This window comes from Mercurialis annua, linkage group LG1-X, assembly GCF_937616625.2.
Source record: "Mercurialis annua linkage group LG1-X, ddMerAnnu1.2, whole genome shotgun sequence".
In the NCBI taxonomy this organism is placed as follows: Eukaryota; Viridiplantae; Streptophyta; class Magnoliopsida; order Malpighiales; family Euphorbiaceae; genus Mercurialis; species Mercurialis annua.
The window spans coordinates 62,846,843-62,868,502 of NC_065570.1; the positions used below are offsets into that span (position 1 = coordinate 62,846,843).

A 21,660-nucleotide genomic window follows, 5' to 3' on the forward strand; every position below is an offset into this window, starting at 1 on the left:
GTCAAAATCTAAAATTCGTGTTGTAATTGCAAAACTCATTAAAATTTATGATTTTAACTTGCATTGAACTCAAATAAAAATGATTACTTTAATTTCTATGTTGTTTGATTGAATAGAACATGAAAATTAAAATCAAAACAAATGTCAGTGATCTTCAGTATTAAAAGTACACACTACCAGCACCATGTGTTACATTTCATTTTCATTCATGCCATAATCAGATACCATAAAGACAGGCATCAAAACCATATCTTCATCCCAATTTATTTCTCAGATGATCCAAGATACATAAACAAAAATCATGTTTCCACTCATCGGAAAGCAAATTCGAGGCAAGCTAGACTAAAAGAATGTTAAGAGAAAACTCCGTACGAGCTGCTATACTTAAAGACAGGTTAACAATATTGTTCGGATTTCTATAGAGAACTGATTACAGAGTTTACTATAACAAAGCTCGTCGTTCACCTTTGCAAGCACCCAGTACTAGATAGGACTCAGATAATTAGCAAATCTACCTGGCATCAAGAGAAGGAAAGCGTAAAGAACAATTTAGACGGAAATACAAAAGTTGCTTTTCGTAGCTTAACATTTGTTTGTATTCCGCATAAAAAAGAAATTAACCTACATCAAAGCGAGCGCATAGATGTTATAACAGCTCTATTTTAAAACAGTAGGTAGTTGAGATGCAATTCAGTAATTGGAAATTGGTGAAACTGATTACTAAGGCAAAGTACATTGCAATTATAAATTTTCAACCACGAGAGCAATACCAACAGAAAACTGATACAGACACTACTTACGCACAACAGAGTTTCACGAAACAAATGCGTTGGATTCCTACCAGAAAATAGGTGCTTTTGTTTAATCTCCAAATAACATGAAAGTTAACACATTCCTCAACAATACTTGGTACTTTTCTCCTCACTTACTAGAATAATGATTTCATCAGAAAATAGGTGCTTTTGTTTAATCTCCAAATAACAATTGATGTGTGAAATAATCACTCCACTTACTAAAAGATCATTGGCACAACCAGAGAGTGTTAAATAATCATCTGTTGATTTGTCAAATAATTAAATGATTCTGAAAACGCAATATTTCAAACCATGTCGCCAAATTGCATAATAGACAAGATGCATCCCCGGGCTCTTTTTTCATTTTACATAAATGACCATACACATCATATTCAAATTTTTTTGTAATAAATTAGCCATCTCCAGCAATCATTTGATATCATTTCTTTCAAACTCATATGTTGTCACAGACTCATAGTGTTCCAGATCCCCGATGCATAGTCTTCATCATCACTTTAAGCAGTGATGCATTATTGCCTTTCCCATTATGCTTTTTAAATATAGCTACTTATCATCATTTACCATTTCTTGTAAGGAAGCTTATGGTGAATTCATAATGTGAGCAGCAGACTTGGCTTCTTTCTTAAGCATTTTGAGCAATAAATTGTATTGATATTCACCAAATTGAAAATTATACTTATCAATAATATCTTGGATAGGAAAATTGATAGGGCCTTCTAAATAAGTGCAAACCTAGGTGATCTAATGTTAATGTATTGAAGGAATCTAATAATTATGGACCTAAACCGATTAGAATGCAACATTTTCTGCTTCCGAGTAAAATCCAAGACACGAAAGAATTAAATTTTTAAAATCCATGAATCTAATAAAATCTATGGTTTCAAATCCATGGAATTTGAAAATGAAATCCATGGATTTAAGATTTCAGCATTTGGATAGAATATAAAATCAATGAATTTATAGCGATGATAATTTTAATAAATAAAATATTATAACAATTCATCGTGTTAAAAAAATTAGGGATTTGAATGAATTTGGAGGATGGTGGATTCTCTATCACTTTTTAACATACCAAATGATGGATTTCGTTTAAACGCCTGGATTTTGTAAAATTCATTGATTTCGGTCATCTAAAATTTCTCAATCTAAGCGATGCCGAATTTTTTTTCACCATTTGCACATTAAATTTTTTATAAGTTCTTAATGGTAAAAATCATCAATACAGTTATAAAGAAGAGCAAAGAAGTTACTAGGTAAAAAGATCACAAAGTAGTAATCTGGTTAATGAAAGATCAATTTTATTCCTCAAGACTGCAGCTATGATCTCAAAATTCTATTTTCTTAGTTTTACTTGGTATCCATAGAAACTCATAGAAAATTTAGCAGGTGTACACAACACTCAAACATTATTCAGTAAAAAAATTCAAACACGGTTAGGCCTAGAATAGATACTAAACTGTGCACCTACAAATACAATACATCTTAGTAACCTTGCAAAGCCCTATAAGAAAGATACACCTTCTATATAATCCGCGTTTAACCCTCATATTCTTAATGTCTTGCTCTCATGTCATAATTCTTGCTGCTTCAGCAAAAACACTCTCTCGTGACACACCTAACCTTCACGAATCCAAGTCATCAATCTAAAACATTACGTCTAATAACCATTGAAGTAATACACATTAATACATGAGTTCTACTAATACTATTCCCTTGTTCCAAACTAAGTGCACAGTTATTTTACACCATCTATCCCATCAATTTTGTTCATAACTACAATAAAAAATAACTATGCAATGAAAACCTACGCATATAGCACTAACACTGGTTCTCAAAAAATCCTAACGCCGCAGTCACCATTTCTTCTGAAAAATTTCAACCCTAAACCTTTGTCAGCTCCCACTAATACCGCGCGTTTGTTATAATTATTATTTTAAGAAGACCAATTGACAATGCCATACAAATAGTCCCTCCTTAAAATATCAACAGTACTTGCTATAATATAAAATCTTTAGACTAACTTAGTTAAATAGCGTTGTCAATCACTATTCAATGGTCTAACATAAAAAAACCACACAGATTGAAAGGGAGATTAAGAAAATACCTTCGGCGGACGCGGTGACATCACGGGGAAGCTTTGAAACAAGGCAAGAAGAAGCAATCCTACTATGAAGCGGCAATAATGAGCACAATTCTCTCCTCAAAAAGCTTCCACTAATCAATCAAATTTAAAAAAAAATACCCAAATCAAGAAATCATCAGGAAAAACTCAAAAATCATTGACAATGCACTACTAAATGATAAACAAAAAGAGAGAGAGAGAGAGAGAATTACTTAAAAGAAAAAGGCGAAGTTGGAGACCGGGGTAGAGGGAAATTGGGATTAATCCGAGAGCGAAGTGACGGTGATAGATTGATTGTTGATCTTGTTGTGGTAGCTCTCCATGTTGCACGCATCAATGTTGAAGTGGATCTTCCTGCAATTCCCAGAGTTGCCATTTTTTTTAATTCTATGAACCCTAAAACCTTTATTAAACCCCAATTTCTAATTTCTCAAAGATTTCTCAGTTTCTTGACGATGATAGCTTTTATGGGCCTTGAGTTTGGGCTTCATTTGAAAGCCTGACCCATACAAAAACTTGATGTGTATTTCTGTTGTTTTTTTGTTCTTGAATTATAAGGACATTTTTAGTGCAATTCCTACTGCATTTTTGAGTTTTTCCTTTCTTGATGCATCATAATAATTTTTTTGGGGGACTTGACTGATTGTTGTCACATGAAAAGTATGATAAAATGTTTTATATTTGTTGACAATATTTGAGTCTTAAAAAAAAATGTATGTTATACAAAAAATTATTAAATTTTGAGTATTTGATATTTTATTTTTAAATACGTAGATGGTCTGCATAGAAAATATAATAGGTAATTATCCACCTTGTAAAATTAAATTTCAAATAAAATTAGTTTAAAATATAATAACATTTTTTAATCATCTTAAAAAATTTATATTATTTACTTTTAATAAAAACAAAAGGCCTAATGCCTCAAAAAACCCCGACCTTTTAGCCCCTTTTCAATCCTACCCTGACGTTGAAAACTGGTCACTTTTACCATATTTTGCATTTTTATGTTTCAATTGTACCCTGAAATATTAAATTGACCTTTTTTCGTTTAGAAAAAATTAAAAAACGTTCTCCATGTCTAGCATATATTAATTGTATATGTTGAAAATTTATTTAGATTTAGTTAAATTAATTAAAAATTTAAATTAGTTTTAATTTGATTATGGTTTTTAGATAGTTTTTAAAAATAAAAGACTTATTTGTACTTTTTTGAATGGAAATAAATTTAATTTTATCTTTAAACTTAGTTAATTAAATGATTTCATCATTTAAATAAAAATTAGGGTACAATTGAAATGAGAAAATGCAAAATATGGTAAAATTGATCAGTTTTCAACGTCAGGGTAGAATTGAAAAGGGGCTAAAAATCGGGGTTTTTTGAGGTATTAGGCCAAAACAAAAATATCACTCTATAATTGTACTCATCTCCTAAAAAATTTGGATACCGTCCCTCTAATAACGAGCTAGCGAAAAAGGCTCAGAATCTTTGCGACTAGGATTCAATTCTCGAATATACATTTCGTTTTAGCACCATTCTCACCAAGAACTGATATACATTCTGATTAAATGACAGACACTATACAACAAGTACACTAAATCAAAACTCTTCATCATCTGCAGTTGATCTTGTAATGGGAATAGACCATCTTCCCAAATGAGCTGTGTAATTTATGCACCTGATGACGCCATTTTGAGTAGGTCCGTCGGGAAAATCTATGACGCTTATACTTCCTGCGTCAAGATGAAATGATCCTATCCAATCTTTGGTCAGGTTCAGACAATGTGTCATCAGTGCAATGTGAGTTTCGGAATGACCAACTGCAACTATTACTTTATCTGATTCTGATTCATCGGATAATTCGTTCAGTAAAGATTGCCAGGCTTTACCGGATTGATCCCATAGTGCTAAAAGTGTGTCATCCTCGAATCTATTCGAAGTACCATTTTTATATGTTGAATCCTTGGATGTATCCTGCTCGTGCGGAATGAAAGACAAAAAGAAAAAGGTTCAATCAAAATCAATAATTAGTAAAATATGTCACATCACCAATTCATAAATGAAATAAAAGTCTAATCTGTTGCATCGACAGTTTATTTTAATTATATATGAAATATTATTTATGGCAGGCGGGCTGACATTTATTGACTTTAGTAGGACCCTTTACGAAGCGTTGTTCTATCTATTATAATCTAATAATAATCAAATTATTAATGATGGAACTAATGTCTGAATTTCGCTTGCAAATGCCAAATCGCAAAATGGCAGGCTCGTACATTCATTTATTTGAGACTAAATACACCGGAGGGCTTACTATGATATCTTCAGATTGCATTTAAAAGCAGGGATGGAGCCAGAAATTCAAGGGAGGGGGACGGGATTTTAACTAAAAGAAATCACTCAATATAAATTGTATTGATTACATTATTCATGATGAGAAATTTAGGATTTTGCTTGCTTTGAAAATGTTGTAAAATCTTTTCTTCATCAATTACGTTAAACATTTCTCACTTAATATAGCATATCATCTTATAGTTCAATCATTCCTCACCTATAAAGTGAAGACTAGCTAAGAATTACTCAAGTAATAAAATTATCATGAGATCTTGCCTTTTTGGATTGCCGAAGGATGTCTCCTACATCTAGATCCTCTGTTTGTTTCAGTTCTACGTACCGTGGCACGCAATCGGCACCCAAGCAATCGGCTGCCTCTTGCACCTAATCAAAGTAGCACATTGTAAATCAGCACCCACTAAATGCAGTTGAAAACACATGGAATGGACCGAACTGACTCACAAATCATAGAATGAGCTTACCCGGGAGATCGCCATGGCTGTCTCAACACAAGCATTCTTAGGGCTGCTATAGATAGTGCTTAATTTCATATCAAGAAGAAGCTCCGCAGTTTTCTGGGACTGTTGAAGAATCCAAAAAAGAGGCTCGGTATATAGCTTCTAACCAAATAAATTAACACGTTTCTATGGATGAGGTACCTGAATAACTCCAAGCATGTTCATTGGCTGATCTTCAAAATTAGAAGAACTACCCTGTGAATGAAAGAAAGAGATTGATTTTATCCCTAACATTATTTTATGCCACTTTTCTTATTATTATCTTCTTTATGCATTTATCATGCTTGATTAGATGTTATGAAGTGATTAAACAATACGATTTATAGAAGCCGTTGTTCTAAATCTAAAATTAATAGCTTATTCCCACAAAATGTCATTCCAAACTAGGGGCTTGCATTAGGTTCGAACCTAACCGAACTGAAGTGAAATTTAGAATTTTATGTAAGGATTTAATATATTTCAAAGGTTCAGTTGATTTTTTGGTTCGGATTGATTCGAATCAAAAATGAACTAAAGTTTTTTATTGCTCAAACCAAACTAAACCAAAGAGCGGAATTATTTTTTTATAATATCAAACCAAACTGAACTCGTCGGTTCAGTTTGGTTCGATTTTTTAACACCCCTACCCAACTCTAGAAAACATGAAAGATTCATAAGCTTCCTTCAATATCCTAAGTTTCTAACCAACCTTTCAAACAGGCTTTAGAGTTAAGAAAGAAGTTAAAGAGGGATATGATATAGGCAAAAGCAGTATGATCCTGTTATTTTCAACCTCTGCATCACTCTGTATGGTTCCATGACAAACGAGTATGATCCTCTTACTGGCTTTTCTGCCCCCGGAGCTTCCAGCAGCAACAGGTGAGTTTGGTGTCTGTAACAATGAATTTAAGAGATAACAGAAAATCAGGTTCTACAATGTTCATGTGCAGCTACTGATAGCATATGAACACCTTATTGCTTATATAAGCACATATCATACTGAGTGAATGCGATTTTACCAAACAATTTAGCTGCATATCCCAATCCTAATATATGCAAGTGAACATTACATTTGTTTTTTTTTATGATGGGAAACAGCCCTATGTGTCCTTCAGACCATACCTAAATGAGTAGTCCTAGTGTTTTCTACAGATAGTGATTATAGAAATCGAACTACATCTCTGAAGGAAGGGAATTATTCATTAAGGTTTTGGTTTTGTATGTAAGATGCATACCTAATTATGTAGCCTTAGCATTTTCTGCAAATAGTGACTATAAAAATCAAACTGGGTGTTTTTCACTGGGATTTTGGTTTAAATGTAAGAGATATTGACCATGTCAACTAAACCCCGGAAAAACTTGCCCAGGAACCCACCACCAAGGTCTCCCACTTCAATACGTACTATAACAACTAACTCAATACATTACGGACAATAACAAATTAACTACTAACTCCGTAGTATTATATAAGTATATTATAGAGATGGGGATTTGAACCAGTAACCTAGTCCTTTTTCTCCAGTCTGCGGTCTACTTTTTTACCAAATAAGATACCCGTGTCGAGTAATATTGTATTATATAATTTTCTTCGTTCTCTAAGAGTGGAATTCTCATCATAAAGATCTTTCCTATGCTAAAGTCTAAAGACATAGGGCATACCTGATTCAGACGATTAAGACATATATAAGGCGAACCACCCTCGGCTCGCGGAGTGAAGTCCAACACGCTTACTCCACAGTTGCTCTGAAGCAAAATCCTAAAATACTCAGTTCCCAATCCTGATCTCACAATTTGCACAAAGCCACTAAAATTCAAAAGGCAAATCCAAACTTGTCAGCCAAAATTAAAATATAAAATGAAGTCCATTATACCTATAGCAGTAGCAACAAGAGCCTGATTAACAGCATTATGAGCAACCACAAGAACAGACTTGCTTTCATGATCCAGAATTTTATCCCAGCAGTTTCTAGCTCGCGCCCACAATTCCCTTACGGGGTAATGATCATCAATGTTGAAATTAGCAGCATCATTCTGCCATTGACTAAAAGCTGCACCAAATTTCTCTTTCCCTTCATGCTTCAAAAGTCCCTATAAACCATTCTACCCATAAGTTCATTAATCCAACATTACAAAGGTAGCACGGAAACGGGACGCTTAGACACGGACCCAGCAAAAAGGTGTTATTTTTAGGTTTCCTATGTAAAAAAAGTGAAGTTTCTTAAAATGTCAAGTTTCCGGAACGGGGCATATTGATTGAATGAAGTGGTCTTGCTACCTATACAAACAGATACCTAACGTAATATATTGATTAACTAATTAATTAAAATTAAATTTAATAAATTTATAAATTAAACTTACTTGAAATGAATAAAGATCAATCTCTCTCAAATCAGAATCAGTAACAATTACGTCTTCACGGGTGTCCCATATAATCTCAGCTGTTCTTTTCGATCGAATCAACGGACTGAAAAAAATAATCATAAATTGTTACAAACTAAACCAAACGACATCTAATAACCATGTAAAACGACAGAAAAACAAAAACCTACCTACTGAAGCAAACATCAAAATTATCATCCATAAGCATTTGACGAGAAGTTTCAGCTTGAGCCTCTCCTTTTTGAGTTAAAACGGAGTAATCAGAACTCCCTTGAATCCTTCCTTCAGCATTCCACGTGCTCTGTCCGTGCCGAACCAGCACCACTCGTTTTGCCGCTTTTATCGAAGGAAACGGCGCCGTATCATGAACCTCTTGTTGCGGCGGTTTTTGGATTTCTTTAACGCTTGGAGAAGATGACCGGATTGTGAACGGCTTGCGGCGGTTGTGGAGAGGAAGTGGATGTGAAAGTGAGAGTTGAAGTGAAAACATTTTTTTTTGAGATTATTTTTGGCGCTAAATTCTGTTGATTTGGTTTTTGCGGTTAGTGATTATTGCTGTTTCTATCGAACTGGAAATACACCACGCAAGTGACACGTGTGTATGTTAGTGATACAAAGAGAAATAATACCTTCTCCTTTCTTCAAATACTAGTTTCGCATTACGTGATATGCACGTGGCTCGTAACGTAACTCTTCAATAAACATATTAGTAAATTTATAATAATTATATCAATTTTTATTTATAATTAATATTAAATTAATTAAAAAATTGTAAAAAAATACAATATATTCGGTTATTAAATTTTTTTCCATACTGAATTTATTCTTCTTTGATTTTATAATAATCATAATTTAATAATTAACTTAATTTTATTAATAATATCTTTAAAAATAATAAGATAGAAATTTAAATAATAATATATTGACCAAATACACTATTTTAATTTTGTAGTTCAATCAAACTAAAAAATAGGTATTCCTACTAATGTGGAGACAATTTAATTATTTACATATTATAAACTAAATTGGAGATAATTTAGCTGCCTATTCTAATCAGGACTTTAATTAATTACAATAGTGATTAATTAAATAACTAATTAGATAATGACTATAAAACTTTTATTTAGTAGTAAACTGAAAAGGATTATTCAGTAAATTTGCCTCCCCCCCCATCCGTGCTTTTATATATAGTATAGATTAGTTATATGTCCACGCATTTGCACGGAATCAATTTAAATAATATTTTTTAAATAGTTTAATTTTTAAAATGTCAAGATGAATTCATAATCTATAAAATAACAAACAAGTAAAATAAAAATTTATTATAATAATTAACTATTTTAAAATATTAATATCTACTATTTATTTTTTTATAATTTTTAAAGTTTTGTTTTGTAGTTTTGTCTTTATGTTTTCAATTTTGTTATTTTGTCATGTTTTTTTTCTTCTTTTATCATAAAGGATGAGAAGATTTATATAGCTACTATCAATGAAAGATAAATATGATGTTGTGGTTTTTATAATAATATTAATATAACTTTTTATTATAAAATGTGTGTTTGATTACTGCATTGGAAATAACTTCATATTTATTTATTTTTTCATAGAAATGCTTTGGAATAGTTTTATACTATTTTTATGAAAAAAAAATGATAAATCTCAATAATAAATAAGTGAATTTATTTTTTTCTCATTTAAATTTTAATATTATATTATGTTGACTTTTTTAATACTACATATGAACTTGTAAAGGAATTTGATATTCAAAACCTTTAGATAATTTGATATTTGGATAAACTGATTAGATAATAATTTTTTTTAAATTAGAAGTATTTTATTAAATTTTTATTTTCTTTAATTAACTGTGTAAATTAGTCACGCGTGATTTTATAATTTTTGAAGGTATTTTCGAAGACTTTTCAAGGATAATATTTTTATTGTTCCATTTACGTAGTTCTATTGTTATTTTTATAATTTCCACTTAGGCACCGTTTGGATTGATGGATTCTAAACGATGGATTTTAAACAATCCTTGGATTTGGATAAAACCCATCGTTTGGCTGAAAAAAAATTAATAGAATTTATGGATTTATAAACTCTCTTATTTTCTACAATTCATCATTTTTCTGGATATTGATTTCCTACATTTGAGGTGGGAAAGTCCAAATCCATTATTTCTTATAAATATTTTTTAAAGTTAATTTCTTTTATCCTTTTTTAGTCTTATTAGCCGACTACAATTTATAAGACAATTAGTAACTAAAAATAATTCCAGAGCTATTAAGGACAAAAGAGAAATTAAAAATGAATTCATATCATCTTTAATTGTATGTGAAAAAGTCACTAAAAATAGTTTAAGGTTTGATAGGTTTTAATATATAAATAAGTCGTGATTATTTAAAAGAAGAAACTCCAAAATCTATATAAATTACTTAGATTATTTAATTTTTTTAAACAATTTTTTAACTTTTATGAATTTTTTTATTATATAAACTATTTATTTTTAAAAAATTAAAATTTTATAAATCTTTTTTATAAATACTAAAAATATTATTATTAGTGTTCAAGAAACACATCTTAAAAGGATGTTGTCGTATAATTAATTAAAACCACAAATATTATTTAAAGTATACATTTAATAAATGGATATCAAGCATAGAAATATTCAAAAGAACAGTCAATCCATGTTTATGCTGAATAAACGATTTTGATATACTTTTCTATATAAAATGGGTACATATCTGGTCATATAGTCAACAATAATCGCCATTGTCATCAGGAAGATTATATTATTATTTTTATTTGATAAATAGTAAGATTATAATTAGGTAGATAAATTTTTAACTAACAGTAAATGTTATTATCATTTCACGATAAAATATCTATTTAAAAATGAGAAAACTCCTACACTATATTATTTTCTATTTTATTTATAATTTTAAATTATTTTTTTGGTCTTTATTTTGTTAACGAGAAATACCTTTTTTTATTTATAATTTCACAAATACCTTTTTTTATTTTTTAATGATTTATTCTCTTTTTTTATTGATTTTTTTCTGATATTTCTTTTAATTTTTTATCGTGTTTTTTAGTGTAAATATGGTGTATAATAATGAATATATTTTGTTTTTTTAGTGTAATTATGGTGTTTTTATAGTGTAACATCAGTGTATATATAGTGTATATATAGTATTTTTGTAGTGTTTTTATGATTTATACCATAAAAATATTGCAAATACACCATAAACATAGCAAATGCACTATAGACAAACTAAAAAAACGGCAGAAATACATCAAAAAAAACATAGATATAGCGAAAAACACCAGAAATACACTAAAAATACACTGTAACGTAAATACATTATAAAAATACTGCAAATACACCATAAATCAATTCGTTCTTTACAAAATCAGTGGCATTTAAATAGATAAACAAATCTATGAATAAGAGAAAAACAAAAAAATAGATGAATAATATAACAATTTTATAAAAAAAAATCATAGATTTACAATAATTTATCTACAAAATGTTTAAATCATTACAAAAAAACCTAACAAATTATAAAAAAATTTAAAAACAATGTCGAGAAATCCATAGCGCGAACGGAAAAACCGAACGAAGCGCTAACATAAGAGACGAACGGAAAAACGATCCGAAGAGACGAGAAACTCATCGAAAGTAGACGAACGAAAACGCGATCGGAAAAACGAACGGAAAAGGCAAAAGAAAAAGTAACCGGAAGAGACAAACAGAAAATTAAATGGAAAAAAAAGCAAAAAAAAAGAGAATTTTGAGAAAAAGAGAGAAAAAAGAGTGTGGATATGTAAAATTTTAACCTAAAATGAGATAAAACTTCTAAATATAGTGGGTATTTTTATTAATATGTTTGTTTGTTATTAAGATAGAGTGGGAAATTACGAAAAAATGGCCAAATTTGTTACAAATATGTTTGAAAATAAGGTATTTTGAAAATAATTCCATTATAAATGTGAAGTAAATTAATATTTAATTTAGTTTGATTTTATTTAATGTTTTAGTTTGAAAAGAGTTATGATTTCATATAAATAGTAATTTAAATAAAAAATAATATAAGAAAATAGTTTAACAGAAGTGGAAACTCATCAAATTGTCTTATTTGGTGAGAACCAATGAAAAAATTCCGTTTATCTTCTTAATTATATAAATATAAATTTTTATTAATTAGTTTTAGATTTCAAATATTATATCAATACTTTTTACTTTTCATCTTTCTTTTATCTATACCTTAGTATTATACTGTTCATTTTGATTTTATCTTTATGTTATACAAAGTAAAATTAGTACTCGTCACTAAAACAAATATAATAACAATTTAATAACATTATTCACCTAGACATTATTGATTTTATATCTTTGTATGAAAGAAAAAGATTAATATTATACAGTATAATTAGTTATACATAATTTTAAAACGTTACTTCCGGAAGAAAGGTGGACTGCGACGGGGTTTACTTCTTCCATGTTGGCCTTTTTTTGACTTCGTGAACAATTCTGAGCTTTTGGATCTTCCTTTCCAAAGACGGCTTTTTACTTGGCAAAACTCATTCGCGAAATCTCGTGTTGATAGATATTTGATTTCTGCAGTTTCATGTTCTTTGTGGCCAGATATGTCTTTGATGGCCTTACCAAAAGGTCAGTCTGATCACATTTCTATTTGCTTTCGCAGTGCTAATTTTTTTTAAAAGCAAATTACTCTAAGACCCCTCACGCTTGTTATAATTCACAGTTTGGTACTCCTTGTTTGAAAATCAAACGATTTTATACCTCAATCTTGATTTTGTAAAGGCATAATGTCTTAAAAAAAACCCGACCTTTTAACCCATTTTCAATCATACCCTGACGTTGAAAATTTGTCAATTTTACCCTATTTTTCATTTTTGTGTTTCAATTGTACCCTGAAAAATTAAATTAACGTCTTTTGCGTTTGGAAATTTGTTTAAAACATTCTCCATGTCTCGCATATATTAATTGTATATTTTTAAAATTTATTTAAATTTAGTTAAATTAATTAAGAATTTAAATCAGTGTTAATTTGATTATGATTTTTAGTTAGTTTTTACAAATAAAGGACTTATTTGTACTTTTTTGAATAAAAAAGAATTTAATTTCATGTTTAGACTTAATTAATTGAATGATTTCATCATTTAAGTAAAAAAATTAACGAAAATTAAAATATTGGGGTACAATTGAAAACGGAAAATTCAAAAGTGGGTAAAATTGATAAATTTTCAACGTCGGAGTGGAATTGAAAAAAAGTTTAAAGGTGAGGGGTTTTTGAGTGATTTGGCCTTTTGTAAACTATAAGGCCCTTTTGTTAAATATAGATACCAAATCGTTAACGAAATGAACCTTGAGGTACCAAATCGTTTGCAAATCGTTTCAAAATGAGGTACCAAATCGTTAAAATAATTAAAAGTGAGGTACCAAGTCATTTACATAATTGAAAATGAGGTACCAAATCGTTTGAAAGTAAATATCAAATTATTAATGGAATTATCAGAAGGACTTTATAGTTTAAAAAAATCAAAACTGATATATCAAATTGTTTGATTTTCAAACAAGAGATATCAAATTGTGAATTAAACGTGAGGGGCCTTAGAGTAATTTTCTATTATTTTAATTGGGGTCCCAAGCCTTTTCGCTCGGTTGATTCTAGGTGGGAGCATAAGGATTTCAGTAATTTTGTGGCTGAGAGTTGGATTTCAGTTTGCTCTAACTCTCTAAATCTGATTCAGAGATTGAGAGAGTTGTGGCAAAATATCAAAATATGGAACTTGGAGGTTTTTGGAGATCGGAACAAGAGAACTACTGAGCTTAATCGGGAAATTTTTATTAAAGAAATTAGCTGCAGAGTCGGGTTTGCTTTCAGAGGTGGAAAATAACAAACTCTCCAAACTCAAAGCTGATTTATGGGTAGCTTAGAAAAAGGTAGATTTGTTATGGGTTCAGAAGTCCAGGCTGAAATGTGATGTTGAGGGGACAGAAACATCAAGTTTTTTTATAGTGTAGCTTCTACCCATTACAGGAACAATCACATTTTTTCAATTCAAGTGGAAGATACTACTTACCTTGAGTCAAAAGATATAAGATTCCACATCAGGAAGTTCTATAGTACTCTTTATAGCCAGAGTGATAGAGTGCAGTATGATTTGTCGGGTTTACGATTTTCTAAGTTAACGAGTTGTTAGGCTGATTTGTTGATCAGACCGTTTTCTGATACTGAGATTTTCAATGCTCTTTGTTCTTGTGGTGAAAAGAAAGCACAAGGTCCTGATGGATTCAACTTCTATTTTTATCGAAGAGTTTGCCCTTTTATGAAAGATGTTATTGTTGATTTTTTTTTTCAGAGTTCTACAAATTCAATATCTAGCCTAAAGGTATTAATTCTTCGTTTATGGTGCTTGTTCCGAAGGTGGAGGGGTCATCAAATATTAAGGAATATCGACCAATTAGTTTAGTTAACAGAATTTTCAAGCTGCTCTATAAGGTTCTCTCTAAGAGACTAGCATCGCTTCTAACTAATATAGTTTCAGACAGTTAACATGCTTTTCTGAAGGGGAGAAGCATTTTGGGTGTTCTATGATAGCTAATAAGTAAGTCCACTTAGTTACTAAGAGAAAGGAAAAAAAAATTGTCATGAAACTTGATTTTCAGAAAGCTTTTGACAGTATTGATTGGGATTATATGTTTTCTGTGATGTCGTGCATGAACTTTCCGAATAAATGGATAGAGTGAATATCTTGTTGTCTGACTATGGCTAACACTTGTGTTCTAATTAACGGCAATCCGATTGATCTTATTTCTCTTAAGAGAGGTGTTCGACAAGGTAACCCGATCTCTCTTTATTTATTTGTTATTGTTGTTGAGGGATTAAAGCATATTCTTGTTAATTTTTTGATTTCGATTTACACTAAAGTGTACATATTTTTGTTATATTCACAACCAAAACGAATTAAAATAATTTTTTTTATTACAAATTAAACCAAATTGAATCTGATTCGGTTTAGCTCGGTTTTTCACCGGCTAGTGAGTGAGCTAAAGCTAACCATGGGCAATGACACTAGAAGGCACATCAAATCCAGCAAGGCAATTATGTTGGATATTGTAGGGTCAATTAACCAATTTGGTGCCCATACATATCACTTTCAAGCCTAAAGGCTAAACGGCTAGCTGGTGCTTGAGCAGCATGTATATTATTATTTTAATAAATTGTCAACTTGGTCCCTCAACTTATGACTCAAAATTAAATAACTCATTTTTAGTTATTTTGACCAATTAAGAGTAATATTTTTAATTTTTGCTCAATTAAGGACAATATTATCCATTTTAAGTCAATTAAAATTTGATCAATATGATCCTTAAGTTTGTCCATATTGTAGAATTTTATTCTTAATTGACGCAAAAATATAGAGTATTGTTATTAGTTGATTGAAATTGGTGAAAGTGAGTTATTTGCCCCTAAGTCGCAAATTGAAAAATCCGATTGATCCAATGCTCTTAATTACTTTTAAGTTTAGTGTCTTAAAAATAACACACTTTTTCGGTTGAGGTCAATTCCGGCAAAACCTTTAAAAAACACCAATTTTAACCCTTTTTCAATAAGTACGTTTTAATTTTAGCAATCATTTTCTTTTTATACTAAATTTTTTCGATTCGTTTAGTTATAACATTCTGTCATCTTTTTCATTTAAGTATTTTTCAAACGAAAAGCGGTTAGAGTTGGTTAGAATTGAAAATATTTGAAAAGATTTGGTATTTAAAAAAAAAAGAATGAATGATTTGCTAAAATTGGTACTTATTAAAAATGGCTAAAATTAGTGTTTTTTAAAGGCCCAATTACTTAAAAACACCCCAAATTGAACTTTTTTCGTTTATATCCCGACGTAGAAAAACTTTCAACTGTACCCTATTTCGGGTTTTTCGTTTTCACCTCTACCCTGAAGCACTAAATTGATCTTTTTTTATCTAAAAAAAAGTTAAAATACTCCTTCATTTTTAACCTATATTCTAATTAGACATACATGTTATTAATTTTACAAAAACACCATCTCTCTTAAAAAAAACTTAACTTACAATAATTATTTATATAAAAATTAAAAAATCCCGACCAAACCGCCGCCGTCCTCCTTCCACAGAAGGAGGAGTCGTGTGTTCCTCCATGGAAGGAGGAACAGTGTTCCTCCTTCCATGGAGAAACAGATCTACTCCTCCAAAATGGAGGAACGGCGATCTGTTCCTCCATGGATGGAGGAACATGAAGGAGGAGCTGTTGCTCCTCCTTTTTCGGAAGGGGGACGGCGGCGGCTCCGGCGAACTCGGGCGGAGGAGCCCAAAATTCGAAAAATAATAATAATTTTTTTGTTTAAATCTAGTGACGGGTTTTTAAATCGGAGAAATATAATAGTAGATCGAAAAGTTTTTTTAATAATTTAATTTTTAATAAAATTTTTAAAAACAATTAATTATGAGGATTTATTTAAACTTTTTTTTAAAGTTGAAGGACTTGTTTGTATTTGTCCATATAAGAAAAAATATAATAAAATCATTCTATTTAGTTGTTATTAACGTTTTTATCCTTATATTATATAAATCGTCAATTGTACCCTTAGTTGGGGTAGAGGTGAAAACGAAAAACCCGAAATAGGGTATAACTGAAAATTTTCATACGTCGGGATATAAATGGAAAAAAAAGTTTAACGTGAGATGTTTTTAAATAATTAGGTCTTTTTTAAAAGATTTGGTTATAATTGATCTCACTCGAAAAAGTCGGGTATTTTAAGACATTAGAATTTAGAACTTATTTTTCTCAAGCTTTGATCTATTTTTTTAGTTGAATCAAAGACTAGCCGTTGCTTTCGCTCATTTTGGGTTGCTTTGCTAAGGCTTTTGCACCATCAGAACCAGCTAACAGATGTGCTTTTCCTTTCATTTTTGATCTGATCAATTGTTTTGTGTGTGCAACTGTGGGGTCTAACCCATCATTATTTTACTTATATTAATAAAATGTATTATCACAATCACAACTCAAAATGTTATCTCCCAAATAATTTTTAGTAAAGGGGTTTAGACAAAAGTCAATATCAAAAAAAAATCACGAATTTTACACGTTTTTTTATTTTAACCACGCAGTTTAAATTTTCTCATTTTCATACACGAATTATCACTTTTTTTTCAAATGCATGCACGATGCTGAGGTGGCACTCATTTATTGGTGTAAAATGACCTCCACCTTAGCGAATTACACCAATGCAGCTGTGATACCTCAGCGTCGTGCATGAATTTGAGAAAAAAATGGTAATTCGTGTATGAAAATGAGAAAATTTAAATTGCGTGATTAAAATAAGAAACCGTGTAAAGTTGGTGAATCTTTATGACATTAACCGTATAGACAATGTTATATTATTTAATGTGGAATCCATTTTGTTTTAAAATAAATTTTATTTAAAAATAAATTTTCAAATTTCGTATCTTAAAGATTAAAATAAAAAATTATTCTGGCCTTATTTAGTTTTTTTCACTTCATCGGCTATTATTCTTTGTTTTTCCTCAGAGAATTTTCTTTTTTTTTTGTCTTACGGGGTTCGCGCCTTCTGCCACGCTCAGTTCGTGGGTTATGAAATGTGGATCTATCCCCACAATTTCTAAGGCTTTAGAGGCAAATGTTACGATAATTCTTTTCAGCATAGCCATGATTTTTTCTTCATGCTTGGAGTTTATGTCCACTCCCAGGTTCTCCTTCTTCTCCGCATTCAGATCCAAATTTTTCATCTCGTCGTTGGGGATGCTTTCTTTTTCTTCTATATCGTGGTTCAAGATTTCTTCGATTGGCATTATTTCGAATGATTTATGCACCGATTTTTTGTAGCAACTTTTGGCGGTAGCCTGGCTTCCTTTGATTGTGACAGTTCCTGTTTTGTAGGTATCTTCATTGTGAGGGCTTTTATACTTGTTATTATGGTCGAGTCGTGGGGGGAATGGTCTTCCCAGGATGACGTTGTATGGTAGATCAATATCTACGATGCAGAATCGCGTCGGTAGTTCTTCATATTTCCTCTCTCTGTCCAGTTTCACATATAGTATGACTGTGCACTACTAGAAAAACAGCTTAATCGCGACGGATTTTAAATCCGTCGCTAAAATGAAGATTACCGACGGATTTTATATCCGTCGCTAAATCCTAATAAAAATTGGTGGGATGAATCCCGCCAAATTTAGCGACGGAAATTCTGTCGCTAAAATGGCGGGATATTGCACTTTTAGCGACGGATTTTTTAATCCGTCGCTAAAAGTATATAAATTAGCGACAGATAGTTTAATCCGTCGCTAATGTATCACTTTTAGCAACGAATTAAACTACCCGTCGCTAAAAGTCCTATTTTATTAAAAAAAATTAATTAATAAAAAAATTAATTAGAAAATAATTATTAATTAAAAAAATTAATTTATTGTTTTTATTTAAAATAATTATTGAAAAATTTATTTATTAATTATTTATTTAAAAATAATTAGTATGAAAAAATAATTATTTTATAATGCGGTAGTAAATTACGAGAGTAAATATTTATTCCTTTTAGTTATATTTAAATATAATATACATACGTATATAACATGAGTTTGGGTTGGTTAAGATGAGGCTGCGTGAGGGGGAACTCCAAAGTTAAAGAGTTTTGGATGGGAGCAATTCAATGATGGGTGACATACTGGGAAGTTGGGTAGTTTGCGAGAATTGTGGGTGGGTGACAGTGTGTGGTCTATCGCGGGTGGATGGGTTATTGTGGACTACTGATTAATAATATTTAATTTTACGATTTTAATTAAAAAAATATTTTTTTTCTGTCGGTAAAAGATTTTGCGACCAGAAATCCACAAACGGACTGAGTCCGTCGCTAATTGATATTAGCGACAGATTTTAGGCATTTAGTGACGAAAAAATCCGTCGCTAAATGCTTGATTTCTAGTAGTGGTGCCCATAGGTCTGATGGGAGATCCACCAAATCCTGTTAACGGGGTGGTGTTCCTTTTTAGTTTTGCGACGACTCTTCTGAGGCTCTCGTAGGCTTTCTTTGTCATTAAGTTGATACCCTTTCCACATTCCAATGTTCAATTATCATAACTACAATTAAGGCATCATTATGGGTCGATTGATCCTCTTAAAATCATCGTCGTCGAATGTCACCGCCGACAATATTCTGGGTTCCTGCACTTTTGTTTTTCTCCTGTGGATAATGTTGTGTGCTAATTTTCTTGTTTTGAGGTTTGATCCGTCAGAAGTCATTCTTTCAACGAGAAATTGTTTTTGAGTTCAGAAAAAGCTTCTTCTAGTTTGAAGCTCTCAAGCTTTTTCCCACAAACGGCGCCAATTGATGGAGTCTGCTTTCTGATCCGGTGTATAAACCTGCAAAATAGGGTAGAAGCTAACCGGACGGTGGTTGTCCGACTAACTCTCCGATGCTAAAGTCAGTTTAGGCTTTGAGCAACGTTTTTAGTATATGAATGTAATTGTGTTCTTAGGCATACCTCAAGCTCTTTATATAGTAGTTGAGAGAATACCTAATAGACATCAAATAGGAAAATGATTCCTATTTAGTAGGGATTGGGTTTGAATAGGAAAAGGATTTCTTATTTTAGAGGGAGTCTTATTCAGGAATATCTTCCTGAATAAACTTATCTTCATAAGTTGAAGTTTGTATCCGAATAAGAAAGATATTCCGTAGATTCGATCTTTAATGATACGATTTCTCGTATATTTGGGCTTTCGGCGAATCCTTTAGGCGACGCATTTTCTCCGAGTCCTCGGGGATACCGGTTCTTCTGGGAATTCGGTTGGTTCTTCCTTTGATCTTCAGACTCGGCGAATCTCATGGATTTAGACACTGATATTATCAGATTCTTGTACTTTGGGTAAGAACTGATATTCTCCTAGAGGATATATCTTATGCGACTCGGTTCCACTATAGTTATGATAGGATTTGGTTTCCATCAATACCCTTTATGGTGTTTTTTATTTGTATTTGTGTTTTTATGGTGCAGTTATAATGTATTTATGGTGAATTTTATGGTGTTTTTATAATGTAATTATGGTGTATTTATAATGAATAAATGCTGGGTAAAAAAAGGTATTTTTATAAATATTTTATGAAACTGGATACCTAATTTAATAAGCAATTCATGATTCAATTTTTTACAATTATTTTATGAAAATAGGATAATTTTAAAACAATTCTTTTATATTTTTTAAGATTGGAAATTGTTGTAATTGGTTGATAGTTTTCAAGTATAATTTTAAGTATTATGAAAATGATTTTTGTTTTTTCCCTCTAAAATTTAACTTTTTTCAAAAAATATGCGAAAGATCATTTGAATTTTAAATGGATTAATTACATACAAAATCATAACCTTTACATCAAGTTTCAAAAATAACATGACCTTTAAAACGTGTCAATCATAGACACCACCTTTTATTTCTTTTCAATTTCATCATGAGCACATTTTGCGATGAAATTTTTCCGATTTGGACACCCTATGAAGATGCCACGTGTCATGCCACATCAGAAAAAATGCCACTAAAAATCGCCGATGTCATTTTTAAAAATAAATGGAAGGTAGTGTCTGTAATCTACACGTTTTAAAGGTCATGCTATTTTTGAAAGTTGGTGCAAAAGTCATAATTTTATATGTAGTTAACCCATTTTTAATTGATGATTCTTTTTCTAAAATTATGTAAAAAGTATATATTAAAAAAATATTTTCAATAAAATAAAAAATTAAATTAGATTTAAAATAACAATAATTATGATATTCATTTCATTTAAAATAAACAATCCTTGATGTTAGCGGATCTCACTACCTTTGAAACCAGAATCAAAAAAGAAGAGTTAGTACCTCTAGGCAAAGTATTAAACTTGTGAAACTTGCTGGAGAAATCAGCAATAACATCCTTCATAACTGGCCAAACTCTCTGATAAAAATAGAAGTTAAAGCCGTCCGGGCCTGGAGATTTATTCACCCCACATGAAGAGATAGCGCTAAGGATTTCAGTCTCGTCAAAAGACTTGATCAGAGACTCACTATGCGTTTCCGACATCTGATTAAAGGCGAGACCAGAAATATCAAAGTTTATCCTTCCGTCCCAGCTAAATAACCCATCCCCCAGCAGAGAAGAAATGTGGTTATTCTTATAGTAAGAAGAATTCATGATGTGAAAGAATTTTGTGTTTCTGTCACCTTTAGAATTCCATCGAAGTCTTGATTTCTGTAGCTAGAGAGACTCCGCACACTTTTCAGCACATCATAGATCAGCTTCAGGTTTGTATATTCGGCCATATCATCCTCCGACATTGGAGACGAATCAACAATTATGTCTTTAACTAAAATCATCCTAAAGAGCTCCTGAATTTTCTTGTTCCGATCCTCAAAAACCTATGTATTCCAAGACTTTATGTGTTGCCGAAGTAATTTAACTCTCTCCACGAGAT

At 31.0% G+C, this 21,660-nt stretch overlaps 2 protein-coding genes across 3 annotated transcripts; both read right to left on the minus strand.

Annotated features, from left to right (window-relative positions):
- Positions 1-222: 222 nt before the first annotated feature.
- On the minus strand, positions 223-3,372 carry LOC126664295 (uncharacterized). The gene is made up of 3 exons (XM_050356622.1): positions 3,150-3,372; positions 2,920-3,029; positions 223-515 (listed from the first exon to the last, which is right to left on the minus strand). Exons 1-3 carry the CDS (start codon positions 3,311-3,313, stop codon positions 484-486), a joined length of 306 nt encoding a protein of 101 aa, XP_050212579.1. The 5' UTR covers positions 3,314-3,372; the 3' UTR covers positions 223-483.
- A 994-nt stretch (positions 3,373-4,366) lies between these two features.
- On the minus strand, positions 4,367-8,706 carry LOC126665344 (probable 2-carboxy-D-arabinitol-1-phosphatase). 2 transcript variants are annotated; one of them, XM_050358113.2, is made up of 9 exons: positions 8,316-8,706; positions 8,125-8,230; positions 7,638-7,854; positions 7,426-7,544; positions 6,545-6,658; positions 5,929-5,982; positions 5,752-5,850; positions 5,546-5,653; positions 4,367-4,909 (listed from the first exon to the last, which is right to left on the minus strand). In XM_050358113.2, exons 1-9 carry the CDS (start codon positions 8,633-8,635, stop codon positions 4,535-4,537), a joined length of 1,512 nt encoding a protein of 503 aa, XP_050214070.1. In that variant the 5' UTR covers positions 8,636-8,706; the 3' UTR covers positions 4,367-4,534. The 2 variants fall into 2 exon arrangements, with proteins under 2 accessions (XP_050214070.1, XP_050214071.1); XM_050358114.2 differs by having other exon boundaries at positions 6,560-6,658; positions 8,316-8,705.
- Positions 8,707-21,660: the final 12,954 nt, after the last annotated feature.

What these genes read in the sequence shown, in the direction of transcription:
- LOC126664295 (XM_050356622.1), bottom strand. Translation starts at nt 3,313, where the DNA reads ATGGCAACTCTGGGAATTGCAGGAAGATCCACTTCAACATTGATGCGT. An exon ending in ACTTCGCCTTTTTCTTTTAA is followed by an intron (nt 3,030 to 3,149) that starts GTAATTCTCTCT and finishes TTGATTGATTAG; the next exon opens with TGGAAGCTTTTTGAGGAGAG. An exon ending in TGTCACCGCGTCCGCCGAAG is followed by an intron (nt 516 to 2,919) that starts GTATTTTCTTAA and finishes TCTTGATGCCAG; the next exon opens with GTAGATTTGCTAATTATCTG.
- LOC126665344 (XM_050358113.2), bottom strand. Translation starts at nt 8,635, where the DNA reads ATGTTTTCACTTCAACTCTCACTTTCACATCCACTTCCTCTCCACAAC. An exon ending in TCTTGTTGCTACTGCTATAG is followed by an intron (nt 7,545 to 7,637) that starts GTATAATGGACT and finishes TTGTGAGATCAG; the next exon opens with GATTGGGAACTGAGTATTTT. An exon ending in CAGAGGTTGAAAATAACAGG is followed by an intron (nt 5,983 to 6,544) that starts ATCATACTGCTT and finishes TTTCATTCACAG; the next exon opens with GGTAGTTCTTCTAATTTTGA.